The 24,533-nt window shown below is 46.0% G+C and overlaps 1 protein-coding gene and 1 non-coding gene across 7 annotated transcripts in view; one reads left to right on the top strand and one right to left on the bottom strand.

Moving 5' to 3' along the window:
* Nucleotides 1-24,533, top strand: part of LOC101617036 (general transcription factor II-I repeat domain-containing protein 2B) — a 36,510-nt gene that overhangs the window by 11,126 nt on the left and 851 nt on the right. For 2 of the 6 annotated variants that reach the window (XM_045143631.1, XM_045143632.1), the window contains exons 4-16: nt 1,123-1,242; nt 3,301-3,484; nt 3,852-3,880; nt 8,821-8,875; nt 9,276-9,319; nt 11,333-11,410; nt 11,814-11,870; nt 12,631-12,690; nt 14,756-14,833; nt 17,309-17,392; nt 18,513-18,696; nt 19,840-19,868; nt 21,118-23,247. In XM_045143631.1, the coding sequence (XP_044999566.1) occupies nt 1,123-1,242; nt 3,301-3,484; nt 3,852-3,880; nt 8,821-8,875; nt 9,276-9,319; nt 11,333-11,410; nt 11,814-11,870; nt 12,631-12,690; nt 14,756-14,833; nt 17,309-17,392; nt 18,513-18,696; nt 19,840-19,868; nt 21,118-22,727 (2,612 nt within the window). In that variant the 3' untranslated portion in view covers nt 22,728-23,247. Of the gene's footprint in view, nt 1-1,122; nt 1,243-3,300; nt 3,485-3,851; nt 3,881-8,820; nt 8,876-9,275; nt 9,320-11,332; nt 11,411-11,813; nt 11,871-12,630; nt 12,691-14,755; nt 14,834-17,308; nt 17,393-18,512; nt 18,697-19,839; nt 19,869-21,117; nt 23,248-24,533 lie in introns of those variants that run through there. The other 4 variants (XM_045143633.1, XM_045143634.1, XM_045143635.1 and 1 more) reach the window with 4 other exon arrangements.
* LOC123459041 lies at nt 10,069-10,171 on the bottom strand. Its single transcript, XR_006635971.1, has one exon. It is a non-coding gene; the product is annotated as a U6 spliceosomal RNA (small nuclear RNA).

Raw genomic sequence — 24,533 nt, 5'->3', positions numbered from 1 at the left:
TCACTGAGATGCCTTTCTGCGTATACAGAGCACCTGCAGTCCTGCGCGTGATGTGCTGCGTGTGCACGCACGTGTGTACCACATGCATGTGGAAGCCAGAGGAGAATGTTCTGTGTCCTTTTATCACTCACTCATGTATTTGTTTTCCTTCAAGCTAGGTGTTCTTCCCCACCCTGGAGCTACAGACTAGTGTTACAGAAGTGCATGGCTGTGCCCAGCATTTTTTGTTGTTTTTTTTTAAAAACGTGGGATTTGAGAAGTTAAATGAGGTGCTTTCCAGCTGGGGAGGTGCTCATGCTTAAGCAGCCAGCGCTCTTAGCTGTCCAGCACCTCCCTACCCTTACTATTATTATTTTGGTTCTTTGTGGTTGGTTTTTTTTGAGGTAGGGTCTCACTCTAGCCCAGGCTGACCTGGAATTCACTGTGTAGTCTCAGGATGGCCTTGAACTCATGGTGATCCTCCTACCCCTGCCTCCTGAGTGCTGAGATTAAAGGTGTGCACTATCGTGCCCAGCTTGAGATGTCTTTTTGGAGAGATACCTTTTTAAATGGCTTGACAGCTAGGCACAACAGCACACGCATGTGATCTCAGCACTTAGGAGGTACAGACAAAGGATCAGAAGTTCAAAGACACCCTGAACTCCAATGAGAATTTGGGGCCAGCCTGAGCTACCTAAGACCCTGTCTCAAAATAAAAAGCAATGTAGGTGAGTGGCTAAGAATGTCACTCAGTTGTTAGAGTGCTTGCCTAGCATACATGAGGCTCTATTCTTTATTTCTTTAAGTAAAAAATATATATATATGTATCTTGTGGTCTGGAGAGATGGCTTAGCGGTTAAGGCACTTGCCTGCAAAGCCAAAGGACCCTGGTTCAATTTCCCCAGGACCCACGTTAGCCAGATGCACAAGGGGGCACATGCATCTGGAGTACATTTGCAGTGGCTGGAGGCCCTGGTGTGCCCTCTCTTTCTCTGTCAAATAAATCAATAAAAATAAATTTTAAAAATATATATCTTTTATGATTTTTCCTTTAGCCTCTTTGCCTCTCAGTAGCTATCAGAACAGGCCAGAGGCAAGAGGACAGTGGGTGACTTCTGACCTGTGCCCATCATGTGTTTGCAGGTGTTGGGGAAACGCTGAGTGAGGAGAAGCCCCCATGTCCCACAAATGGGACACAGGTCCACCCAGGAGAGACAGAAGTACTCAGGAAAGCAGTGGAGGACTATTTCTGCTTTTGTTATGGTAAAGTTCCCTGAAGAGCAGCCCATCTAGACGCCCACCTAAGAAAGCGTGCGCGCGCGCGCGCACACACACACACACACACACACACACACACACACAAGCTGGAATGGTGGCGCATGCCTATTTTACCAGCATTTGAGGCATAAAGGCAGGAGGATTAAGAGTGCAAGGTGAGCCTGATTTGGGATGGAGGCGTCCTCTGCAGAGACCAGTCCAGAGTAAGCACCCCAAACTGCTTAACCTCCAAGAGACTAGCGAAAAAAAGACCTGTTCTTTTCTTTTAAAAAAAGAATTAATTTTGGCCGGGCATGGTGGCACATGCCTTTAATCCCAGCACTCGGGAGGCAGAGGTAGGAGGATCATTATGAGTTTGAGGCCCCTTGGAGACTCCATAGTGAATTCCAGGTCAGCCTGGGCTAGAGTGAGATCCTACCTCAAAAAACTTAAAGAAAAAAAAAAAAGAATTAATTTGGGCTAATGACCCAGCACCCACATAAGCCAGATGCACAAGGTGGTACATGTGTCTGGAGTTTGTTTGCAGTGGATAGAGGTCCTGGTACTCTCTCTTTCTCCCCCCTCTCTATCTACCTCTCTCTCTCTCTTTCAAATAAATAAATATATTTGTAGAAAGAATTTATTGGAGGGAGGGAATTACCATGGGATATATTTTATAATCATGGAAAATGTTAATAAAAATTTAAAAAAAAAAGAAAGAGTTTATTGTTTTTATTTTTTAAGTTTTTGATTTTTCGAGGTAGGGTATCACTCTAGTTCAAGCTGACGTGGAATTCACTATGTACTCTCAAGGGTGGCCTCAAACTCACGGTGATCCTCCTACCTGTGCCTCCCAAGTGCTTATTTAAATTTAAAAGTTTTTAAAAATTTTTTAGTGATAACCTCCATAATTGTGCACTATAAACTGTTATAATTCTATTTTTTAAATATTTTATTCATTCATTTATTTATTAAAATTCTTACTGACAACTTCCATAATTGTGTACTATAAACCATTATAATTCTGTTTTTAAAAATATTTTATTCATTTATTTATTAGAGAGGGAGAGAGAGACAGGGAGAAAGAATGGTTGCACCAGGGCCTCCACTCAACTGCAAAAAAAATCCAGGTGCATGTACCACTTTGTGCATCTGGCTTATGTTTGTCCTGGGGAATCGAACCTATGTCTTGGCTTTGCAGGCAAGTGCTTTAACCACTAAGCTATCTCTCCAGCCCAATAGTAATTATTATTATTATTATTATTATTATTATTATTACTAATTTTATTATTTTATTTTCCAAGGTAGGATCTCACTTTAGCCCAGGCTGACCTGGAATTCACTACCTAGTCTCAGGGTGGCCTTGAAATCACAGCAATCCTACTTCTGCCTCCCGAGTGCTGGGATTGATTAAAGGCATGTACCAACATGCCCAGCCAATAATTGTTTTGATATAGGGTCTTGCTCTAGCTCAGACTGACCTAGAATTCACTACATAGTTTCAGGGTAGCCACGAATTCTTGGCAATCCTTCTACCTCTGCTTCCCACGTGCTGGGATTAAAGACATGTGGCACCATGCCTGGCTACTTCTTTTTCAATATTGTATGCATTTATTTGCAAGTAGAGAGAAGAGAGGGAGAGCTTGGGCGCACCGTGGTGTCTAAACACTGCAAGCAAACTCCAGGGCTTAAGAGATGGCTTAGTGATTAAGGTGCTTGCCTGCAAAGCCAAAGGACCCAGGTTCAGTTCCCTGGTATCCACGTAAAGTCAGGTGTCCAAGGTGGCACGTGCTTCTGAAGTTCATTTGCAGTGGCTAGAGGCCCTGGTGCGCCCATTCATTCTCTCTCAAATAAATAAATACATAAATAAAATTGAAAAATAGAACTCTGGGCTGGGCGTGGTGGCGCATGCCTTTAGTTCCAGCTATTACCCTTAGGATATAGAGAAGAATAATTTATGCATTCTCTGTGTCTTCCAAGCACATGTTAGGACCTCCTTGTTGCATTGAATGAAGCTGGAGTCTCTTGCTCACACCGTTTCACGTCCTTCACCTCCTGTTCTAGGTAAAGCACTGGGGACGGCAGCCCCAGTGCCTGTTCCCTACGAGCAGATCCTGCGTGGTGAGGCGGCTGTGGTGGTGCAGGGTCTTCCAGAAGGACTCGCCTTTCAACACCCCGACGATTATGATCTCTCAACGCTGAAATGGATATTGGAAAACAAAGCAGGGATTTCATTCTCCACAAAGAGGTGACCTACTCTGTGCCCTCTTAACGGCTCACTTACATATACAGTGACCTACCCAGGTGTCACACTGCACACCTGTAATCCCAGCAGTTGAGAGACTGAGGCAGGAGGCTTGCTAAAGCTTAGAACCCAACCTGAGCTGTGTAGAGTAGAGAGTTCAAGACCAGTCTGGGTTACGTACAGAAACCCTGCCTCCAAAAAAAAAAAAAAAAGATGAAGGGCTGGGGCCGTGGCTCAGTCACAGAGCACTTGCCTGGAATGCACAAGCCCCAGTGTCCATCTCCACCCCTGCATCCGAGTAAAAGGTGACTCTGTGTGACAGCTTCTGCCTGTGTGTTCATGTTGGGTAACGGTGTTGATTTTCTTGCAGACCTTTCCTAGGTGCAGAGAGCCAAGTGGGTAAGTGACAGTTTCTGATCTTTGGTGGCTCCCTGGCTGCTGCTTCTCATGATGAAAATGCATGCTTATACTTCGTGATTTTGCATCAGTGACAGACAGTGTGGCTCAACCATAGAGCACCTGCCTAGAATCCCACAGTGAGAGGCTAGAGGCATGGCTCAGTAGTAGAGCTCCCACCTAGAATCCCCCAGTGAGGTGCTGGGGCTGTGGCTCAGTGGTAGAGCTCCTGCCTAGAATCCCCCAGTGAGGGGCTGGGGGCGTGGCTCAGTGGTAGAGCTCCTGCCTAGAATCCCCCAGTGAGGGGCTGGGGCGTGGCTCAGTGGTAGAGCTCCTGCCTAGAATCCCCCAGTGAGGGGCTGGGGGCGTGGCTCAGTGGTAGAGCTCCTGCCTAGAATCCCCCAGTGAGGGGCTGGGGCGTGGCTCAGTGGTAGAGCTCCTGCCTAGAATCCCCCAGTGAGGGGCTGGGGGCGTGGCTCACTGGTAGAGCTTCTGCCTAGAATCCCCCAGTGAGGGGCTGGGGCGTGGCTCAGTGGTAGAGCTTCTGCCTAGAATCCCCAGTGAGCGCCTAGGGTGTGGCTCAGTCATAGAGCTCCTGCCTAAAATCCCCCATTGAGGGGCTGGGGGTGTGGCTCAGTGGTAGAACAGCATGAATGAGGCCCTGGGTTCTATTTCTAGCTGCAAAACAAAACAATCTGCAAGGCTGGGTCAGATACCTGTAGAAGACTTGCAAGTCAGACAGAAACCAGCCAGAGAGCTAAGACACATGTTTTTCTCAGCTCCACTTAGAATCTTCTGCAAGGCCCCCCTTATCCAGAGGGATGTGGGGATGCTAGAGTCACTGGCTGATGTCTTGAGTCCCAACCCTGCATGGGCCAAAGGTTGTTGGGTTTGGGAGGGATATGGGATGTGTTTCTGGGCCTCTGAGACTCAGAGCAAGGAGAAAGAGTGAGACTGTTTGGCAGAGAGCTAGTGGGACCCATGGTGGTCTCTGGATGTTCAGATACCTTCTGAGAGCCTTGGGAAAGGGCTCCATGGAGGATCTAGCTACCATATAAACAGGCACTTGCCAGATGCAGTGACCCACAGCTATACCCCCAGCCCTTAGGATGTTACAGCCTCAACACCACATAAACTAGGCATGGTAGCACACATCTGTAATCTCAGCACTTGGGAGGTGGAGGCAGGAGGATCAGGACTTCAAGCTCATTCTCAGCAGTTTAGGAAGTTTGAGGCCAGCCTGTGCTATGTAGCAAGTTCAAGGCCAACCTGGGCTACATAGTGCCTTAAAAATTTTTAAAGGAAAAAAATGACAGTCACAGTCTTAACAGGTTGGTCTGTGAGAAGCCCATACCACATGAACAGAGCTGTGTTTATGGCAGTGTTGGTAGCCTGGATCTCTGGTCAGCTTGCCTTAAGGCAAGGAAGGTGTTGCTGCTGTCTCTGTTGGGGTGGCATCCTGTTCAAAGAACTGAAACAGCGTGCACACGCACAGCCAGGTTCCAGCCTGGGAGCAGTAGGCACCTTGAGCTAGATGCTCCTCCAGTGCCAGAGCCATGTTTCTTGTCTGGGGCTGCGTTCTGTAGGGTCTGGAAGGAGGAGAAGTCAGTTTTTAGGGCTGGGGTGCAGTTGGTCTTTGGGGTTTGTTCTGTACTGTGTGATAGGGGTGTTTGTGCACACGTGCCATGGTTCACATGTGAGGTCAAAGGACAACTCTCCAGGCTGGTCCTCTCTTTCCACCTCCTTTGAGACAGGGTCTCCTGTCTCTGCCTCCCATCTTGCTGTGAGCGTGCTGAGATTACAGATGCCCACCACAGCTTCCGGCTTTTACATGGGGACCAGGGTTCTGAACCCAGGTACTCAGGCCTGCCCGGCAAGCACCTATCCACTGAGCCATCTGTCTCCCTAGCCCATCTTCCGGTTTGGTGCACAGGTTAGGTTATGAGTCTTTGTTCCCTCACGTGTATTTCCCATCATGCATCTGACTTTAATCATAAGCGCGCTCAGTCATGCATAGGCATCAGATGACAGACAGAGGACTTCCCCTAGAAGTTCACTCAGAGTGTACGGTTTGCCTTACTGGGTACGCGCCCAAAACTGGTCCCGTTTAGTTTAAAAAAGCAAAATAAAATAAAATAAAGTGGAACAAACATGCTTAGGATTTTGACCAGCATCCAAAGAAGAAAAGGAAAGGAGAAAAAAAAAGAAGTATGTTTTGCATTAGAACTCAGAAGAGTAAGCAGACTCATGGACTAGATCTATAATAAGTAACCGCCTCTAACAGTGGTTTTTCTTCTTTCTTTTTTTCTTTTTTCTTTTTTTTTTGGTTTTTTATAGGTCTCACTCTAGCCCAGGCTGACTTTGAATTCACTATATAGTCTCAGGCTGCCCTCAAACTCAAGGTGATCCTCCTACCTCAGCCTCCCAAGTGCCTCCTGGGTGCTGGGATTAAAAACGTGTGCCACCACACCCAGTTTTTTTATTATTATCTTTTTGTTTGTTTGTTTGTTTTTTCAAGTAGGGTCTCACTGTAGCCCAGGCTGACCTAGAATTCACTATGTAGTCTCAGGGTGGCCTTGAACTCATGGCAATCCTCCTTCCTCTGCCTGATGAGTGCTGGGATTCAAGGCATGTGCCACCACAGAGAGTAGGCATGCCAGGGCCTCTAGCCACTGCAAACAGACTCCAGACACATGTACCACCTTGTGCATCTGGCTTTACGAGGGGATTGGGAAATCAAACCTGGGTTCTTTGGCTTTGCAGGCAAATGCCTTAATCGCTAAGCCATCTCTCCAGCACCAAATATACATAAGTAAGGAAAATTAAAAAAAAATCCAAATGAGGCAGGCGTGGTGGCATACACCTTTAATCCCAGCACTTGGGAGGTACAGGTAGGAGGATCAACGTAAGTTCGAGGCCACCCTGAGACTACGAAATGATCAAAAGAGAATTGGAAAGCAGAAAGGAAGGTAAGTTGTAGATAGGGCATGATGGAGAAAGGGAAAGGGGAAACATTTATTTGGAAACACCATAACGAAACCTAAATCTTTGTAAACTAATATATATACATATATATATATATATATATATATATATATATATATGTATGTATTTTTTTTTTTTCTTTTTCAAGGTAGGGTCTTGCTGTAGCCCAGGCTGACCTAGACTTCACTTAGTAGTCTCAGGGTGCCCTTGAGCTCACAAGGATCCTCCTACGTCTGCCTCCCAAGTGTTGGAATTAAAGGCAGGCACCACCACACCCGCTATAAATTTTTTTTTTGAAAAGAGGGCTGGAGAGATGACTTAGTGGTTAAGGTGCTTACCTACAAAGCCAAAGGACCCAGGTTTGATTCCCCAGGATGCACATAAGCCAGATGCACAAGGTGGTACATGCGTCTAGAGTTCGTTTGCAGTGGCTGGAGGCCCTGGTGTGTCATCTCTCTTTCTTTCTCTCTGCTTCTTTTTCTCTCTCAAATAACTAAAAAAAAAAAAAAAAAAGTAAAATTTTTTTTTCCACAATTTTTATTAACATTTTCCATGATTATCAAAAGTATCCCATGGTAATACCCTCCCTCCCCCTCTGCACTTTCCCCTTTGAAATTCCATTCTCCATCATACTACCTCCCCATCTCAATCATTGGTAAGATATTTTTTAAAAGCTTTTTGGAAGAAAGGAGGGAAGGAGAGAGATGAGAAGGAAGGAAAAAGGAAGATAAAACAGAAAGAAAGGAAGGAAAAAGAGAAGGAAGGCAGGAGGAAGGAAGGATGGTACTTGGGAGGTGGAGGCAGGAAGATCAGGAGTGCAAGATGATCCTTCAATACAGAGTGAATTTGATACCAATCTGAGCTATATCAGATACTGTGTCAAAAAAAAAAAAAGTGCTGGGTGTGGTGGTGCACGCCTTTAATCCCAGCACTTGGGAGCTGAAGTAGGAGAATCACTGAGTTTGAGGTCACCCTGGAATTCTCCAAGTCAGCCTGGCCTCGAGAGAGACCCTGACTTGATAACCCCCTACAAAAAAAATTATATTGTTGCCGGGCGTGTTAGCACATGCCTTTAATTCCAGCACTTGGGAAGCAGAGATAGGAGGATCTCTGTGAGTTTGAGGCCACCCTGAGACTACATAGTGAGTTCCAAGTCAGCCTGAGCTAAAGTGAGACCTACCTTAAAAAACCAAAAATTAAAAAAAAAAAAGATTGCTTAAGAAATAATGAGAAGGGGGGAGGGAGGGTATTAAAAAAAAAAGAAATAATGAGAAGAATAGAAGTGGGTGTGGTGATAGGGGAGCTTGGGGGTGTTTAAGAATGCTGAAGCCTTTTCAGGGCTCTTGACTGGCCTTTAACCCGGGAGTTAAGGTGCTGGGCTGTCACAGTCACATGAAATTATCACTGAGTCAACAGCTTCCAGGTTCTTCTGAATTCAAAGAATTGAAATCCACAGAGTAGAGGATTAAGTATAGAAACTTTATTACACTATGGACAGAACTTAAGAGAAGGAAGACAGAGCTCTTTTGCATCAGGAGGAGGTTTCTGGAAATAGAAAAGCCCACCTGGAGACCCAGACTGTGGTCTTTTCTAGGTTCTGGATAAGGGTGGAACTGACCAGCCCAGACCAGGTTTCTGCCAGGTGTCTACATAAGGGATCAGGTTTACCTTGACTAGAGGGAGCCTTTGCCAAAAGAAAGGAAAGGAAAGGGGGCTGGAGAGGTGGCTTAGTGGTTAAGGCACTTGGCCTGCGAAGCCTAAGGACCCAGGTTTAATTCCTCAGTACCCATGTAAAAGCCGGATATACAAGGTGGCGCATACATCTGGAGTTCACTACTATTCCATAATGACCTCAACCTGGGTGACCACTGTCTCTGTATTTGCTTCTATGTCAGATGCCCTGATCATATTTCAAGGTGCTGAGAGGAACTAGTGTGTGTCATTTTGTTCCTACACAGGTGACCAAGGGACCCTGACAGCTGCTGAGAGGCCACTGTTACCACTGACTGACAGGTAAAGAATGAGTAACAAGTAAACGCGTAAATAATAAATGAAGAATAACTAGTAAGCCTGGTGCTGTGAGGCACAGCTGTAATCCCAGTGCTCAGGAGGTGGAGGCAAGAGATCAGGGGTTCAAGGCCAGCCTTGGCTACATAGCCACTGTGGGGCCAGTCTGAGACACCTGGCTCAAAAAAAAACACACACACACAAAAAAAATCCCCATGCATGCACACATACACTGGGGGAGGGGGGGAATGTTAATATTGGAATTGAGTCAAGGCAATTTTGACTCTTTCGATGGTGAGGGGAGTTAGTGGCAGGAAGGTCGGGGACACTTGACTCCTGCATATCCAGGAGCCTGGGGTCGGTCCCCACACTGCCTGTCTTGACCAGGGTTCTGTTCTCCTTGCAGCTGTGGTCCCGTCAATGTGAAAGCTGAACCCATGGAAGAGTCCCGTACGTACACTGATGTTTTTACACGTGTGTTCCTCAGGTTGTCACCTCACTGCTTTTCATGTCTTTTCTAACAATGGGCACAGAGATTCTCTGTAACCTCAATTTGGTTCTTATTTGCAGAGTAAGGGGCGACTATCCCTTATCTAAACTGATTGAAATCCAACGTGTGCCAGATTTTAGATTTTGTCAGAGTTTGGATCTTTCTGTTTGTTTGTTTAATTGAAGTTGGGTCTCACTGTAGCTCATGCTGGCCTGAAACTCATGGAGATCCTCCTACCTCTGCCTCCCAAGTGCTGGGATTAAAGATGTGTACCACCATGCCCAGCTTGTTACTGATTTTGGGGTTATCTTTTCTTTTTCTATTTTTCCCCTATCCCTTCAGGGTTATCTTTTTAATTTTTTAATTTAATTTATTTATTTGAGAGAGAGAGACAGACAGACAGAGACAGAGAATAGATGCGCCAGGGTCTCCAGCCACTGCAAACGGAACTCCAGACACATGTGCCACCTTGTGCATCTGGCTTACATGGGACCTGGATAATCAAACCAGGGTCTTTTGGCTTCGCAAGCAATCGCCTTAACTACTACGCAATCTCTCCAGCCCTGTCTTTAAAAAAAAGGAACAGGTAATATGATGGAGAATGGAATTTCAAATGGGAAAGTGTGGGGGTGGGGAGGGAGGGAATTACCATGGGATATATTTTATAATCATGGAAAATGTTAATAAAAATAAAAATAAAAATAATTTTAAAAAAAAAGGAACAGTCATGCATTTGCGTGTCATCCTTTCACAGAGGTCATGCTAATCTCTGTATCATTCCAATTTAGTATATGTGCTGCCAAAATAAGCACCTTTTTTTTTTTTTTTTTTGGTTTTTCGAGGCAGGACTTCACTCTAGTCTAGTCTAGGCTGACCTGGAATTCACTCTGTAGTCTCAGGGTGGCCTCGAATTCACAGCAACCCTCCTACCTCTGCCTCCTGAGTGTTGGGATTAAAGGCATGTGCCTGGCTTCACCCTGTCTTTTCTTAAATATATTTTATTTTATTTATTTAAAAGAGAAAGAGAGAATGGGTATACCAGTGCTTCCAGCTGCTGCAAACAAACTCCAGGTGCATGCATCACTTTGTGTATCTGGCTTACATGGGTACTGGGGAATGGAACCTGGGTCTTTAAGCTTCACAGGCAAGTGCCTTAACCACTAAGTCATCTCTTCAGCCCTGGTTTATCTTTTTTTTTTTTTTTAATTTATTTATTTATTAGAGACAGAGAGAGGGAGAGAGAGAGAGGCAGAATGGGCATGCCAGGGCCTCCAGCCACTGCAAATGAATTTCAGACACATGCGCCACCATGTGCATCTGGCTTACGTGGGACCTGGAAAATTGAACCAGGGTCCTTAGACTTCACAGGCATGTACGTTAACCGCTAAGACCTGGGGTATCTTTTTTAAAAAATTATTTATTTGAGAGAGAGGATGGGCACATGCCCCTAGCATCAGGGCCTGCTGCCACTGCAGATGAACTCCACGTACCACTCTGTGCGTCTGGCTTTATGTGGATGCTGGGCAACTGAACCCCGGCAGTCAGGCTTTGCCAACAAGTGCCTTTAACCACTAAGACCTCTCTGCAGCCTGATTTTTGGTTTATCGTTTTTGAGACAGGGTCTCATGTAGCCCTGGCTGGCTTCAAACTCCCTGTGTAGCTAAGAATGACCTTGAGCTCCTGACCCTCCTGCCTCCAACTCCCCAGTGCTGGTATTACAAGCTGGTGCTGCCACCCCAGCAAATGCAGAGTCTGATTAACTGATCATATTTGGTGGCTTTTTTTTTTTTTTGGTCTTCTTATTTATTTATTTATTTGTAGTTTTTCAAGGTAGGGTCTCACTCTGGCCCAGGCTGACCCGGCATTGACTATGTAGTCTCAGGGTGGCCTTGAACCCATGGCGATCCTCCTACCTCTCGTGTTGGGTGGCTTTGACCTCACTCCTCACTGTGTGGTTTCTGTTGCCCTCACAGGCACGTCTCCAAAGGCAGCAGCTGTGTCTGTCAAGACAGAGTCAGAAGACCCCAGTTTCTCTCAGGGTACTGTGCGCGGTAATGCAGAGCTCCGGTTACCGTCCCCGCTAGATGTCATTCATGGGGGAGCCAGGCACGGTGTGTTGACCACACCTAGCACACGGCCGTTGAATGACAGATCAGTTAAGCTGCAGTCCAGGGGTCCGTGGGGGCGGGTTGTACGCAGAACCAGTAGGAGTCCAAGGGGGCTGCATGCATGAGCTTCGTGGTCCCTTTGCTCTGCCTCTGTGTTCCTGAAAATTCCCCAAAGCAAGCATAAAGTAACAACGAGAAGTAAAGTGTACATCTTCTTGCAAGGGAGGGAAGCCCTGGGCGTGTCTTCCCCTGAGGGCCTTGAATTGTCTTCCTAGTGCTCAGTGACTTCTGGTTCGCAGCATCTGCATTTCTCTCTGCCTCAGCCTGCTTCTGCATCTCCTTTCAGGCAGCCACCGTTCCTCCACAAGCAGTGACGTCATAGAAATGGAGCTGCCAGTGGAAGGTCAGAAAAATGACTCCCGTCTGTGCTCTCTCTCTCTCTCTGCAGAGAACTTGTGTGCTGTTAAAGAAAAGGCAGAGGCACACAGCTGAGGCGGGGTCCTGAGAACCAGTTTCCGGGTCTACTGTGGGCTTGGCTTTGCTCTTCTGTGAGGGGGTTTCACACTCTTTGTGTTTGCTCCTTTTTTTTTTTTTTTTTTTTTTTTTTTTTTTTTTTGAGGTAGGGTGTCACTCTAGCCCACACTGACCTGGAATTCACTATGTAGTCTCAGGGTTGCCTTGAACTCGCCATGATCCTCCTATCTCATGCCTCCCAAGTGCTGAGATTAAAAGGCGTGTGCCACCACGCCCGGCTTGCCTGTCTTTTCTGTTGGGGTAGTTTTTGTTTCATGCAACAGAGTCTCATGTAGCTACAGCTGGCCTCGAACTCTCCATCCTCCTGCTTGGCCCCTCAAGTGCTAGAATTATAGATTTGTGCCCCCACACTCACTCCATGCAGCACAGGGGTTCATGCATGCTGCTCAAGCACCCCATTGACAGAGCCCCAGCCCCAGCCCCTGATACCATCCTTCAGTGTTCCGTGATTATGTTTTACAAAACTAAAATTCCCAGTGTGCTTATTATATGTGACACAGGAGGAGGCCAGCCTGGGCTACAAAATGAGAGCCTGCCTCAAAATAGAACAAAATACCAGAGCGAATGACCATTTTGGTACTTAATGAATTACTTATGACGAATGTCATTGTAGCAATTTCTTTTTCAAGAGTCTGCTCAGCTGGCCCCAGAAACAGACGAGGACCCTGAAGCAGATGTGAAAATGGAAGGTCAGTTACCAAAGTTGCTGCGGCCACACCGCTGTTCTTTCTGAAATGACCGCAGCGAGGAAGAAGTGGAAGTCAGTGTGCGTGTCCTTGTCTTTGAGCAGCCGGCAGGGGCATTTTTAATGCACACTTTTGGTTTTTTGCTTATTTGTATTACTGTGCTTTATTTATTTATTTTTCTTTTTTTTTTTTTTTTTTGAGGTAGGAGCTCATTGCATAGCCGAGGCTGGCCTCAACCTTACTGTCTTTCTGCCTCGGCCTCCTGAGTTGTTGGAATTACAAGTGTATGCCACCACGCTCAGCTACAGAAACCCATTCATTCACTCATTTGATTTGATTTTTTTTTTTTTTTTTTGAATGGATTCTGGAGATGAACGCCAAGGCTTTGTGTGTGCTAATCTGGTGCTCTACAATTGATTCACATCCCTAACCCTACAGGAAATAACTTGGCTTTTATTTTTAACTTATATTGATAACTCCTATAAATATATACAATATACCATGACCATAATTCCCTCCCACAATGCTCCCTTTGCCCCTTTCCAAATCCCCCTCCACTGAATCCCTTCTTTCCAACTAGTCTCTCTTCTATTTTGATGTCATCATTAATACATATACTTTTTTTTGTTGGTGGGGGAGTTTCAAGGTACGGTCTCACTCTAGCTCAGGCTGACCTGGATTTCACTATGTAGTCTCAGGATGGCTTTGAACTCATGGCAATCCTCCTACCTCTGTCTCCCAAGTGCTGGGATTAAAGGCATGTGCTACCATGCCTGATTTTTTTAAATATTTATTTTTTTAATTAATTAATTAATTTATTTATTTATTTGAGAGCGACAGATACAGAAAGACAGATAGAGGGAGAGAGAGAGAATGGGCGCGTCAGGGCTTCCAGCCTCTGCAAACGAACTCCAGACGCGTGCGCCCCCTTGTGCATCTGGCTAACGTGGGACCTGGGGAACCGAGCCCCAAACCGGGGTCCTTAGGCTACACAGGCAAGCGCTTAACCGCTAAGCCATCTCTCCAGCCCTAAAATATTTATTTATTTTATTAGCAAGAGAGAGAGAGAGAGAGAATGCATCTGGCTCAAGAGGCAGAGGCAGGTGGATTTTCATGAGTTCAAGCCTAGCCTCTATATCGTGAGTTCAGGATAGCCTGGGCTACAGAGTGAAACATTGTTTCAAGAAACAAAAAAAATTTTCTCTCAGGTCAAAACGGCAGGGAAGTCTGCTGTTTCAGCATCAGGCCGGTGGCCGGATGGTATTCAAAACTGGCACTACAGCCGGGCAAGGTGGCATACGCCTTTAATCCCAGCACTTGGGAGGCAGTGTAATGACAAGATGACTCACACTAGGAGGGCACTGGGCCTATCCTTAAGGCCTCAGATCTTTATTTTATTTTTATTTATTTGTTTATTTGACAGAGAGAGAGAGAGAGAGAGAATAGGTCCGCCAAGGCCTCCAGACACTGCAAATGAACTCCAGACGCGTGCGCCCCCTTGTGCATCTGGCTAACGTGGGTCCTGGGGAAAAAAACCTGGATCCTTTGGCTTTGCAGGCAGACACCTTAACCACTAAGCCATCTCTCCAGCCCAAGGCATCAGATTTTGTCTTGGGAGCAGGGGATAAAATATGAGAAAGAAAATAGCCATATCTGGAAGAGGTTATTTGGGGAAGAAAAGAGGTAAAAGAATGGGCAAAGAATGAATCTTGTAATTGAGATTTGCGTATACATCTGTATTTTTATGAAGTTGGTTAAACCTGAACCACAATAAACGTTTATTGTAAGAAAAAACCAAAATCAAGCCAGGTGTGGTGCATACCTCTAATCCTAGCATTCTGGAGGTAGAGTCAGGTGGATCACCAGGAGTTCTAAGGCCAGCCTGGAACTACAGAGGGAGTTCCAGGTCAGCCTGAGCTACAGTAAGACCCTACCTTGAAAAAGAACTAAAAAAAATAAACAAAAAAAACAAAAACCAGTCTGCATTTCCAATCAGACTAACACTTTGATATTTTTAGAGGCTTGGTCTTATTCTCTATTAATTCTAAAATCAGGTCTTCTTTCTCAGGAAGTGCATTCCCACCCACTATTTCAAAATCTGCAGCCGGTGTTGAGGACCTTAAGATTGTACAGGTGTTGATTCCAGGTAGGAACATGGATTTGGCTTTATTATAATTTATAGGATATTTTCCATTTTTGTCTTAACAGCTTTATGACATGGGTTATTCTGTTGGTGCTGTTGGTTTGGGCTTGATTCTTCCTACAAATCAAGATTTTGTAATTCAGAAATATGTAGTGTGCTACAGATCGCCACACACCAAATGTCATGCTCATAATCAGCTATTAACTGTGTAGCTCCACCCAGGTAAGCCCAGGGATTACCTGGTAAATCTACAAGCTACAAAAATTAGAGTTGGCCACAGCCACACAGGTGATATTCATTGGCTGTCCATCGTTAAATAATCTCAGGTTTTAAATATGTCTATATAGGACATATCTGCAAAGTTACAAAAGGATCTAGTAAGATGTTTCTTCAAAGTAGGACACTGACACTTGAAGGAGAGAGGAGAGCTTTAATGTTTTTGTTTGGTTGGTTGGTTTTGGTTTTTCAGGGTGTCCTCAAACTCACCACAATCCTACCTCTGCCTCTTGATTACTGGGATTAAAGACATGCACCACCACATCCCGGTTCAATATGTTGTTTTATATCTCTTGAATTTTGGACCATATAATTATCTTTTTTTTTGTTGTTGTTGTTTTTCCCTAGGTAGGGTCTCACTCTAGCTCAGGCTGACCTGGAAATCACTATGTAATCTCAGGGTGGCCTCCAACTCAAGGCAGTCCCCCTACCTCTGCCTCCCCAGTGCTGGGGTTAAAGACCAGCACCACCACGCCTGGCTCAAATCAAATTTTTTAAAATATTTTCATTTATTTATTTGAGAGAGAGAGAGCACAAGAACAGGCATGCCCCAGTGAATTCACATGTTCACTGGGGAATCAAACCCAAGTCAGCAGGCTTTGAAAGAAAGTGCCTTCAAGCCAGGCATGGTGGTGCACACTGTTTTGTTTTATTTATTTTTTATTTTATTTTATTTTATTTTATTTTATTTTATTTTATTTTATTTTATTTGAGAGCAACAGACAGAGAAAGAAAGAAGCAGAGAGAGAGAGAGAGAATGGGCATGTCAGAGCCTCCAGCCACTGCAAATGAACTCCAGACACATGCTCCCCCATGTGCATCTGGCTAACATGGATCTTGAAGAATCAAGCCTCGAACCGGGGTCCTAAGGTTTAACAGGCAAACACTTAACTGCTAAGCCATTTCACCAGCCCAGTGGTGCATACCTTTAATGCCAGCACTCAGGAGGCAGAGGTAGGAGGATTGCATGAGTTCGAGGCCACCCTGAGACTCCATAGTGAATTCCAGGTCAGCCTGGGCTAGAGTGAGACTCTACCTCAAAAAACCAAAAAAAAAAAAAAGTCTCTTCTAGTTCTAGGCTCTCTTATTCCTTTATTCTTGTCATATTGCATTGGCTAAAACTCATAATTTTTTTTGTTTGTTTGTTTTTCAAGGTAGGGTCTCACTGTGGTCCAGGCCGACCTGGAATTAACTATGGAGTCTCAGGGTGGCCTCGAACCTATGGTGATCCTCCTACCTCTGCCTCCCAAGTGCTGGGATTAAAAGTACACCCAGCTCAAACTTGTAATTTTTTTTTAAATTTTTATTTATTTATTTGAGAGCGACAGACACAGAGAGAAAGACAGAGAGAGGGAGAGAGAGAGAATGGGCACGCCAGGGCTTCCAGCCTCTGCAAACGAACTCCAGACGCGTGCGCCCCCTTGTGCATCTGGTTAACGTGGGTCCTGGGGAACCGAGCCTCGAACCGGGGTCCTTAGGCTTCACAGGCAAGTGCTTAACTGCTAAGCCATCTCTCCAGCCCCAAACTTGTAATTTTTATAAAGATTTTGATTTACTATTTATTTGAGAAAGAGTGAGAGAAAGAGACAGGTAGGGGTGGGGGGCAGAGAATGGGTGTTCAAGGACCTCTAACCCCTGCAAATGAACTCCAGACACATATGTTACCTATGCATCTGGCTTTACATGGGTACTGGGGAATTGAACCTGGGTCATTAAGTTTTTCAGGCAAGGGCCTTAACTGCTGAGCCATTTCTCCAGCCCCAAAACTTGTCATATTGAAGAGTGATGGTGAAGTCTTGCACAATATTAGAGATGCTTCCTAAAAGGATAGGTTATCATTTGGGAAATTCTCCATCATCTATGGTGGTTTTCATTAAACTTCTAAACTAGTTATTGCTAAAAGGGAATAGAATGATCAGCCAGGTAAAATGCTTACATGTATATCTCTCAGTAGCTTCCTTGGGAAAAATACATTCATAATGGGCGCTGGAGAGATGACTTCGCAGTTAAGGGACTTGACTGCAAAGCCTGCTTTGACTCCCCAATACCCACATAAAGCCAGATTAACAAGTGCACATGCATCTGGAGTTCTAATGCAGTGGCTAGAGGTGCACCATTCTCTCTCTCTACCTCTTTCTCTCACATAAATAAAATATTAAAAAATACATTCATAAACTGGTTTGTTTATTCAATTCTTCTTAGACAGTGAGAAGGAAAGATCGTCAAGCATGGAAAAAATTAAACAGCTACGAGAACAAGTAAATGACCTCTTTAGTAGAAAATTTGGTAAGTTATAATGTTATGTACCCCAAATTTACATAGTTTTATATGCTCCCTTTTTTTGAAGAAGTAGGCATTGAAAACACTTTATTTCTAAGCTATGGACTCTAGCTAAAATGCATTTTCCCCCCAGTCCTTGTTATTTTCTTTTCTTTATTTTTATTAACATTTTCCATGATTATAAAAAATATCCCATGGTGATACCCTCCCCCCCCCCACCTTCCCCTTTGAAATTCCATTCTCCTAAAATGCTTTTAAAAATATTTATTTAAAGCTGGGCATGGTGGCGCATGCCTTTAATCCCAGCACTCGGGAGGCAGAGGTAGGAGGATTGCTGTGAGTTCAAGGCTACCCTGAGACTCCATAGTGAATTCCAGGTCAGCCTGGGCTAGAGTGAGACCCTACCTTGAAAAATAAAAATTAAAAAAAATTATTTATTTATTCATTAGTGAGAGAGAAAGAAGTAGATAGAGAATGGGCATGCCAGGGACTCTAGCTACTGCAAACAAACTCCAGACCCATGTGCCAGCTTGTGCACCTGGCTTATGTGGGTACTGGGGGGATAGAACCTGGGTCCTTAGGCTTCACAGGCAAGTGCCATCTTTCCAGCTCTAAAATACTTTTTATTTATATAATTTTGAGGAAGTATCAAGCTATGCAGCCCAGATTCACCATCAAGTCAAGATCCTCCTGCCTCTCTGTCTCTTTCTCCCTCTCTCCTTTTCTCTCTCAAATACAGAAATAAATGCTTTAAAAAAAAATGTAAAAAAGAAGAATGTCAGGGCTGAAGAGATGGCTCAGCAGTTAAGGTACTTGCCTGTAAAACACCATGACCTGAGTTCGATTCCCCAGGACCCATGTAAAACCAGATGCACAAAGTGGCGCAGGCATTTGGCTTCATTTGCAGTGGTTAGAGGCCCTGGTGTACTCATTCTTTCTCTGTCTCCCTCTACTTGCAAATTAATTAATTAATTATTTTTTAACAAACCAGACTCTGGCCTTTACATACATGCACATGTGTGCCCACATGTATACACATGCATGTATGGCATACACACATGCAGAACCGAGTCTAGGAAAAGGAAGCCCCCAAATCACCATTTTTCTGCCATGCCTCTCGTCACAGGGGAGGCAATCGGTGTGGATTTTCCTGTGAAGGTTCCCTACAGGAAAATCACTTTCAACCCTGGCTGCGTAGTGATTGATGGCATGCCCCCGGGGGTGGTGTTCAAAGCCCCAGGGTACCTGAAAATCAGCTCTATGCGACGGATCCTGGATGCTGCAGACTTCATCAAGTTCACAGTCCTCAGGTGAGCAAGTGTTCCTGGCTGGGTCATGACAGTGACCCTGGAGATCCAAAGTTGCCCTCATAAGGCCCCTAGAGGTGGGGCTGGGGCAGAGGACATTGTGCAGTAAACACCTGAGCCACAATACCTTGTAGATGTATTTTATCATCATTCACATCTACGGGGTGTTTCTGTATGCCTGTTCAGTCTCCCTTCCACTGCACCTAGCACTGTTTTGACCCTAAACCAAAAGTCGGTCAGGGCTGGAGAGATGACTCAGCAGTTAAAGGCACACACTTGCAAGGCCTGAAGGCCCGGGTTCCATTTCGCAGTACCCACATCAAGTCAGATGCACAGAGAAGCACGTACCTGTGGAGTTTGGTTACAGTGGCTGGAGGCCTTGGTGCCTACCTCAGGGGGAAAAAAATGTGTATGACACCCTGGGGCCACTGTGCATTCATTTCCTAGGAGTGTCCAGGCAACTGCAGAGCAGGGTCTTGAGTGGCCATGGGACGGGAAGAAACACCCGGGAGACTGTGTCAGAGGACAGCTCATTTATCATTTATTTGTTGGGGTAATGGGCTTATAAGCATTCATGTAGTGGTGGGAAAAGGTGCGGGGTACAGGTTACAGGAGGATTGGCTGTGTGAAGGCTGCTGGCTGATACCTCATTAACATATAGGAACCTTCCCAGTGAGTGGTAAAAGGTCACATGGCCATGGGGCAACCGTCCAGGTGTCCCAGGTGAAAGGAGGGAGCGGCCCCACTCCTGACAGTCACAAGGTGAGATTATCGAGCTCTAGACCTGCTATGACCTCCTGAGGCCTGGGACCCTTAGCCGTGCCCGACAGCTCAGGCCCACCTGAGCCCCAGGATATATATATGTTTGGCCTGGCACGATGGTGCACACCTTTTATGCCAGCACTCAGGAGGCTGAGGTAGGAGGACCATTGTGAGTTTGAGGCCAGCTTTGAGGCTTCATAGTGAATTGCAGGTCAGCCTCGGCTAGAGTGAGACCCTACCTCAAAAAGCAAAAAAAAAAAGTTTGTCAGACAGAACTAAATGGACAAAGAAAATGAGCTCTATTGTACTCACCAATATCTATCTATCTGTCTTTTTTTCTCTCTCTCTGTCTCTCTTTTTTTTTTTTTTTGTCTCTCTCTCCAGACCACTACCTGGCCTTGAGCTTAGTAACAGTGAGTACTCCATTTGGGGAGACATTCTGGCACTATGGTGCTGCATGGATGGAATGGGGGGCTTAGGGGACTACTCAGCTGGAGCTCCTTTGTTCTGGAGCCTTCCTGTAGAGCATGTGATCTTATATATGCAGGTTTTCTGTTTTTGTTTGTTTTGCAGTACTGGTATTGGAACCCAGGGTCTCACACATGTTAAGCAAATGCTCTACTGTCAAGCTACATTCCCAGCCCTTGTCTACATTTTCTTTCTTTCTTTTTTTTTTTTTTTCTTTGAGGTTAGGTCTCACTCTAGCCCAAGCTGTCCTGGAATTCACTATGTAGTCTCAAGGTGGCCTCAAATACCTCACGGTGATCCTCCTACCTTTGCCTCCCAAGTGCTGGGATTAAAGGCATGCACCACCACACCCAGCTCATACTTGAATTTTGTCTACATTTTTTCTTTCTTTCTTTTTTGGTTTTACAAAGTAGGGTCTCACTCTAGCCCCCAGGCTGACCTGGAATTCACTATGGAGTCTCAGGCTGGCCTCACGCTCATGGCGATTCTTCTACCTCCTCAGTGCTGGGATTAAAGGCATGCACCACCATGCCTGGCCTTTTTTCTTTTTAGCCAAGGCTGGTCTTGAACTCATAGCAATCCTCCTGTCTTCACCTCTCAAGTGCTGGGATTATAGGTGCGTGCCACCATGTGGGTCTGGTTCAATTTTCCTAAGTGTTTACATTTGTGTCCTGAGTACCTATTTTGCTTTCTATCATAGTAGATAAATTCTTTGAGCTTTAAGTACCAGCAAAAGGGCTGGCGTTGGTATAGGAAAATGGGGAATTTCAGGGCTAGGGACCGGGAATGTGCCTCAGTTGGTAATGTGCTTGTCTAGCATGTACAAAGCCCTGAGTCTAACCTCCAGTGCTGCATAAACCACACATGGTAGCACACACATGTTATTCCAACACTTAGGAGTTGGAGGCAGGAGGATCAGGAGTCCGAGGTCATCCTTCACTATACAGCAAGTTGGAAGCCAGTGTAGGATGGGTGACACATTGTTTCAAAGAGAAAAACACCAGCCAACACCCCCCACACAAACACAGCTAGGTATGGTGGCTCACATCTTTAATCTCGGCACTTAGGAAGCTGAGACAGAAGGATTGCCATATGTTTGAAGCCAGTCTGGCCTATAGAGTAAGACCCTATTCCAAAAAAACGAGAGAGAGAGAGAGAATATGAATAGTATCATGTGTATGTCTCTATCCAAAGTGTTTGGAAAACGAAAGATAGACCAAGAGGGCCGCATGTTTCAAGAAAAGTGGGAGCGTGCGTATTTCTTCGTGGAGGTGCAGAATATCCCTACGTGTTTAATATGCAAACAGAGCATGTCTGTGTCCAAAGAGTACAACCTACGACGCCACTACCAAACCAACCACAGCAAGCACTACGACCAGTTCACGGAGCAGGTGCGCGACGAGAAGCTCCGGGAGCTGAAAAGGGGACTCCGGAAGTACCTCTTGGGCTCCTCGGAAATCGTGTGTCCTGAGAAAAAGCTTGCCCTGGCAAACGCACGCCCACCTGAAAACCACACTGCCGCACAGCCCATAGAGGAGGTGGCCGGGAGCCTGTGGGAGAAGTTACGGGAGAAGATCAGATCTTTTGTGGCATATTCGATTGCCATCGATGAGATCACAGATCTAAATGACACCACTCAGCTGGCCATCTTCATCCGTGGGGTGGATGACAGTTTTGACGTGTCTGAAGAACTTCTTGATACAGTTCCCACGACCGGCATCAAATCTGGAAATGAGGTATTTTCACGTGTCGAGAAGAGTCTTAAGAAGTTCTGTATTGACTGGTCTAAACTGGTCAGCGTGGCTTCCACAGGCACCCCAGCCATGGTTGACACAAACAACGGGCTGGTGACCAAACTGAAGTCTAAGGTGGCCACGTTTTGCAAGGGCTCAGAGCTCAAATCCGTGTGTTGTATCATCCACCCAGAGTCCCTGTGTGCCCAGAGGTTAAAGATGGAGCATGTCATGACTGTGGTCGTGGACTCGGTGAACTGGATTTGCTCACGAGGCCTGAACCACGGCGAGTTCACCACTCTGCTCTATGAACTGGACAGCCAGTACGGCAGCCTCCTCTACCACACGGGAATCAAGTGGCTCAGCCGCGGGCTGGTCCTCAAGAGGTTCTTTGAATCACTGGAAGAGATTGACTCCTTCATGTCCTCTCGGGGCAAACCCGTGCCCCAGCTGAGCTGCCGAGATTGGATCATGGACTTGGCCTTCTTAGTGGATATGACAACACACCTTAACACCTTGAACATCTCTCTCCAAGGACACTCACAGATCGTGACCCAAATGTACGACTTCATCCGGGCGTTCCTAGCCAAACTCTCCCTCTGGGAAACTCACTTGGCCAGGAATAACCTGGCTCACTTTCCCACACTGAAATCAGTTTCCAGAAATGAAAGCGACAGCCTGAAGTACATTCCCAAGATTGTGGCCCTTAAGGCTGAGTTCCAGAAACGATTCTCTGATTTCGAAGAGTATGAGAGAGAACTCGCCCTCTTCAGCTCCCCATTCTCCACTAAGATCGAAAGTGTGCGTGAGGAGCTGCAGATGGAAGTGATTGACCTGCAGTGCAACACGGTGCTAAAGACCAAGTTTGACAAGGTGGGCATCCCGGACTTCTACAAGTGCCTGTGGCGCAGCTACCCCAGGTACAGAAGCCACTGTGCCCGAATCCTGTCCATGTTCGGCAGTACCCACATCTGCGAGCAGCTCTTCTCCATCATGAAACTGAGCAAGACCAAATACTGCTCCCAGCTGCAGGGCTCAGGGTGGGGGTCCACGCTCCAGGGAGCCACATGACGAAGGGAAGCTCCCAGCATGCGGGCACAGTGGCCCACGCCAGGAATCCCACCACGTGGCTGGGAGGAGGATCATCAGTTCAAGATCGGCCTGGGCTACACAGTGAGACTGTGACTCAGAAAAAAAAGACAGAAGCCCAGCGTGGTGGTGCTCACGCCTTTAATCCCAGCACTCAGGAGGCAGAGGTAGGAGGATCGCCATGAGTTCAAGGCCACCCTGAGACTACATAGTGAATTCCAGGTCAGCCTGAACTAGAGTGAAACCCTACCTCGAAAAAAGAAAAAAAGACACAGAGAGGTGGGTGGAGGGAAAATATGGTTGTACCCCTATACCCCCATGGTGTCTAAACCCAGAATGGCCAATCTCAAGGTCCAAGAGATTGTGAGATGAAATATTAAATATTTCAGTTTTTCTACTTTGAATCGGAAACATAACATGCAATATCATACCTCTGTATATCACATTTTTATGCCTTGCCATACCTCAGGTGAAAAATCAAGAAACTTCTGTTGTATTTTGAGTGCTTGGCTTGTCGTGGCCTGTTTCATTTGTTTGTGTGAGCTGCCTGAGCCTGCCCGCAAGCTTGCCACCAGTCCACAGAGAAACAGGGCAGGTGTGTGTATTCCTGGGGCACATGCACACACATACCCGTGTCAGCATATGCCACGTGCTCAAAACCCTAGTTTAAGGAGAATCATATGCAGATGCTGTCACATATTATAGAATTCCTGTGTTTGTCTACCTGGAACCAGACAGGCCAGGTGTAGAATGAAACCCCTCAACAGCAAGATAGAACAGACAAGTTTGAGACTTGGAGGCCTCCTCCCCTGCCCACCCCTTACCCTCCTCTTCTCGCTTCTTTCTCTCCTTCTTCTTCTTCCCCTCCCTCTTCCCTTCTTTTCCTATTCCTCCTCCCTTATTTTATTTTTTAGTTTTTCAAGGTGGGGTCTCACTCTAGCCCAAGCTGACCTGGAACTCACTACGTAGTCTCAGGCTGGCCTCGAACTCACGGCAATTCTCCTACCTCAGCCTCCCAGTGCTGGGATTAAAGGCGTGCGCCATCACGCTCAGCTACTCCTCCCTTCCTTTCTTCCCCTTTCTCTTGCTTTTTAAGGTAGGGGTCTCACTGTTGTAGTCCAGGCTGACCTATAACTGCTGGGATGACAGGCCTGAGCCAACATGTCTGCCTGTAGATCCCATCTTTGTCTCGGAATGATTTGGAACCAGGATGGCTTTTTAGTCAGCTATTGAAAAGTTCCATCACTCATGTGACAAAATCCAGACCTCCTAAAAAGACTGAATGAGTGTTTTTCAGTAGCCATAGCAATAAGGTGTCTGCATTTTAGAGTGCTGAGGCCCAGGAGATAGAGAGGTGACCTGGAGCTGGGGTTAGCTGTATTTGCTGTGCTCTGTTCACTTTGGATGGCTGGACATGCAGTGCTTCTGTTGGTCCAGCAGAACACCCCAGGAAGCCACGCCCACTTCCCCTGGATACACATGTGCGTTCCTGAGCATCCTGCTCCTTGCATCCACAGTAAGAAGTGATTCACAAGTCCTGAGCAGGGTGATGTGTGGGTTTGGAAAGGCTTTGGAATGAGCAGGCAAAACCTGGCCCCATCCTCCAGCTCTGACCGTCTTGCCGTACTTACCTAAGCAAGTCTCCTGGACTTAGGGATTTTGGTTTATGCGTCCCTTGTTTTCAGAACTAAAGACCCTGGAAGGGCTGGAGAAGTGACTCAGCAGTTAAGGTGCCTGCCTGCAAACCCAAAGGACTTAGATTCGATTCCCCAGGATCCACTTAAGCCA

This window comes from Jaculus jaculus, chromosome 2 (genome assembly GCF_020740685.1).
Source record: "Jaculus jaculus isolate mJacJac1 chromosome 2, mJacJac1.mat.Y.cur, whole genome shotgun sequence".
NCBI lineage: Eukaryota > Metazoa > Chordata > Mammalia > Rodentia > Dipodidae > Jaculus > Jaculus jaculus.
The sequence above is the reverse complement of the archived record's forward strand: the minus strand, read 5'-3'. Positions and strand labels throughout refer to the sequence as shown.